The sequence below is a fragment of the Sander lucioperca genome, chromosome 3 (assembly GCF_008315115.2).
Source record: "Sander lucioperca isolate FBNREF2018 chromosome 3, SLUC_FBN_1.2, whole genome shotgun sequence".
Classification (NCBI taxonomy): Eukaryota; Metazoa; Chordata; class Actinopteri; order Perciformes; family Percidae; genus Sander; species Sander lucioperca.
Genome location: NC_050175.1, coordinates 5,117,680 through 5,120,179, shown reverse-complemented (window position 1 = coordinate 5,120,179; position 2,500 = coordinate 5,117,680). Strand labels below are relative to the sequence as shown.

At 49.6% G+C, this 2,500-nt stretch overlaps 1 protein-coding gene across 1 annotated transcript in view; it reads left to right on the top strand.

The window, feature by feature from the left end:
• The window catches only part of LOC116036707 (G patch domain-containing protein 1-like), a 37,438-nt gene that overhangs the window by 979 nt on the left and 33,959 nt on the right, over positions 1 to 2,500 (top strand). The window contains exons 2-4 of the mRNA XM_031280280.2: positions 1,141 to 1,275; positions 1,358 to 1,446; positions 2,332 to 2,492. Coding sequence (XP_031136140.2) covers positions 1,141 to 1,275; positions 1,358 to 1,446; positions 2,332 to 2,492 — 385 coding nt within the window. The remainder of the gene's footprint in view (positions 1 to 1,140; positions 1,276 to 1,357; positions 1,447 to 2,331; positions 2,493 to 2,500) is intronic.

Genomic DNA, 2,500 nt, shown 5'->3' with positions numbered 1-2,500 from the left:
TGTGTGTGTGTGTGTCTTTATGTGTGTGTCTCTTTATGTATCTTTGTGTGTGTGTGTCTCTGCGCGTGTGTGTGTGTCTGTCTCTGTGTGTGTCTCTGTGTGTGTGTGTCTGTCTCTGTGTGTGTGTGTGTGTGTGTGTCTGTCTCTGTGTGTGTGTGTGTGTGTGTGTGTGTGTGTCTGTTTCTGTGTGTGTGTGTGTGTGTGTCTCTGTGTGTGTGTGTCTGTCTCTGTGTGTGTGTGTGTGTGTGTGTCTGTCTCTGTGTGTGTGTGTGTGTCTCTCTCTGTGTGTGTCTCTGTGTGTGTGTGTGTGTGTGTCTGTCTCTGTGTGTGTGTGTGTGTGTGTGTGTGTGTCTCTGTGTGTGTGTGTGTGTGTGTGTGTGTGTGTGTGTCTGTCTCTGTGTGTGTGTGTGTGTGTCTGTCTCTGTGTGTGTGTGTGTGTCTGTCTCTCTGTGTGTGTGTCTCTGTGTGTGTGTGTGTGTGTGTGTGTGTGTGTGTGTCTGTGTGTGTGTGTGTGTGTGTGTGTGTCTGTCTCTCTGTATGTGTGTGTCTCTGTGTGTGTGTGTCTGTCTCTCTGTGTGTGTGTGTGTGTGTGTGTGTGTGTGTGTGTGTCTGTGTGTGTGTGTGTGTCTCTGTGTGTGTGTGTCTGTCTCTCTGTGTGTGTGTGTGTGTGTGTGTGTGTGTGTGTGTGTGTGTGTGTGTGTCTCTGTGTGTGTGTGTGTCTCTCTGTGTGTGTCTCTGTGTGTGTGTGTCTGTCTCTCTGTGTGTGTCTGTCTCTGTGTGTGTGTGTGTCTGTCTCTCTGTGTGTGTCTGTCTCTGTGTGTGTGTGTGTGTGTGTGTGTGTGTCTCTGTGTGTGTGTGTGTCTCTCTGTGTGTGTGTGTGTCTGTCTCTCTGTGTGTGTCTGTCTCTGTGTGTGTGTGTGTCTCTGTGTGTGTGTGTGTGTGTGTGTGTGTCTGTGTGTGTGTGTGTGTCTGTCTCTCTGTGTGTGTGTGTGTGTGTGTGTCTGTCTCTCTGTGTGTGTCTGTCTCTGTGTGTGTGTGTGTGTGTGTGTGTGTGTGTGTGTCTCTGTGTGTGTGTGTGTCTCTCTGTGTGTGTGTGTGTCTGTCTCTCTGTGTGTGTCTGTCTCTGTGTGTGTGTTGTAGATGAGCCTCTGAAGAAGCCCGTCCCGCTCCACGAGCAGACGGTGAAGGACGAGAAGGGCCGGTACCAGCGGTTCCACGGAGCGTTCACCGGAGGCTTCTCAGCCGGCTACTTCAACACCGTCGGCACCAAAGAAGGTCAGAGCTGCTGAGAGACCTCTGAGCACGTCTCTGGTGGAGGCAGGACTTAAAGAGGAACTTCTGTTGTTGTTGTCTTTAGGCTGGGCCCCGTCAACCTTTGTGTCGTCACGGCAACAGAAAGTGGAGAAGAAACATCATGCCAGGCCCGAAGACTTCATGGACGAGGAGGTACTGACAGTACAGCGTCCTGGTTACTAGAGCCCGGCGATATATCGGATATTAGGCATTTTACAAACTATCAGTATCGCCATTTATATATGTCTGTGTGTGTCTGTGTGTGTCTGTGTGTGTCTGTGTGTGTCTCTGTGTGTCTGTCTGTCTGTGTGTGTGTGTCTCTGTGTGTCTGTCTGTCTGTGTGTGTCTGTGTGTCTGTCTGTCTCTGTGTGTCTGTGTGTGTCTCTGTCTGTCTGTCTGTGTGTGTGTGTCTGTTTCTTTATGTGTGTGTGTCTGTGTTTCTTTATGTGTGTGTGTGTGTCTATGCGCGCGTCTGTGTGTGTGTGTGTGTGTGTGTCTGTCTGTGTGTGTGTGTGTCTGTGTTTCTTTATGTGTGTGTGTCTATGCGCGCGTCTATGTCTGTGTGTGTGTGTGTGTGTGTGTGTGTGTGTGTGTGTGTCTCTGTGTGTGTGTCTGTCTGTCTGTGTGTGTGTGTCTCTCTGTGTGTGTGTCTGTGTTTCTTTATGTGTGTGTGTCTATGCGCGCGTGTGTGTCTGTGTGTGTGTGTGTGTGTGTGTGTGTGTGTGTGTCTCTGTGTGTGTGTCTGTCTGTCTGTCTGTGTGTGTGTGTCTCTGTGTGTTGTGCGTCAGGACTTTAGCGAGCACTGCATCACTACCAGAGAGTTTCCTTTCCGCACTGAAAAACTTAATTTTTTAAACATTTTTGGCCCTTTTGTTCTCTCATTGTTTAACCCTTTTTCTGACATTTCAGATGCTGTATTCCTCATCTTTTTCATCTTCACGTGAACTATGATTTCATTAAGAGAAGAAGTTTGTTGTGTATATTCTGAGGTTTGATGCAGTATTTTGGGGACTGAGTCTTGTTGTTGTTGTGCGTCAGGACTTTGGCGAGCACGGCATCGCTCCGAGAGAGATCACCACCAGTCAGGAGTTCTCTTCGAGCCGCAGAGACGCCGCTGGAGAGAAGGCGAGAGCCGTCCACGCTCAGGCAGCGCTGATACCAGGAGACACACTGCTGGAGGAGCTCATCACACCCACCAGGTGAGACC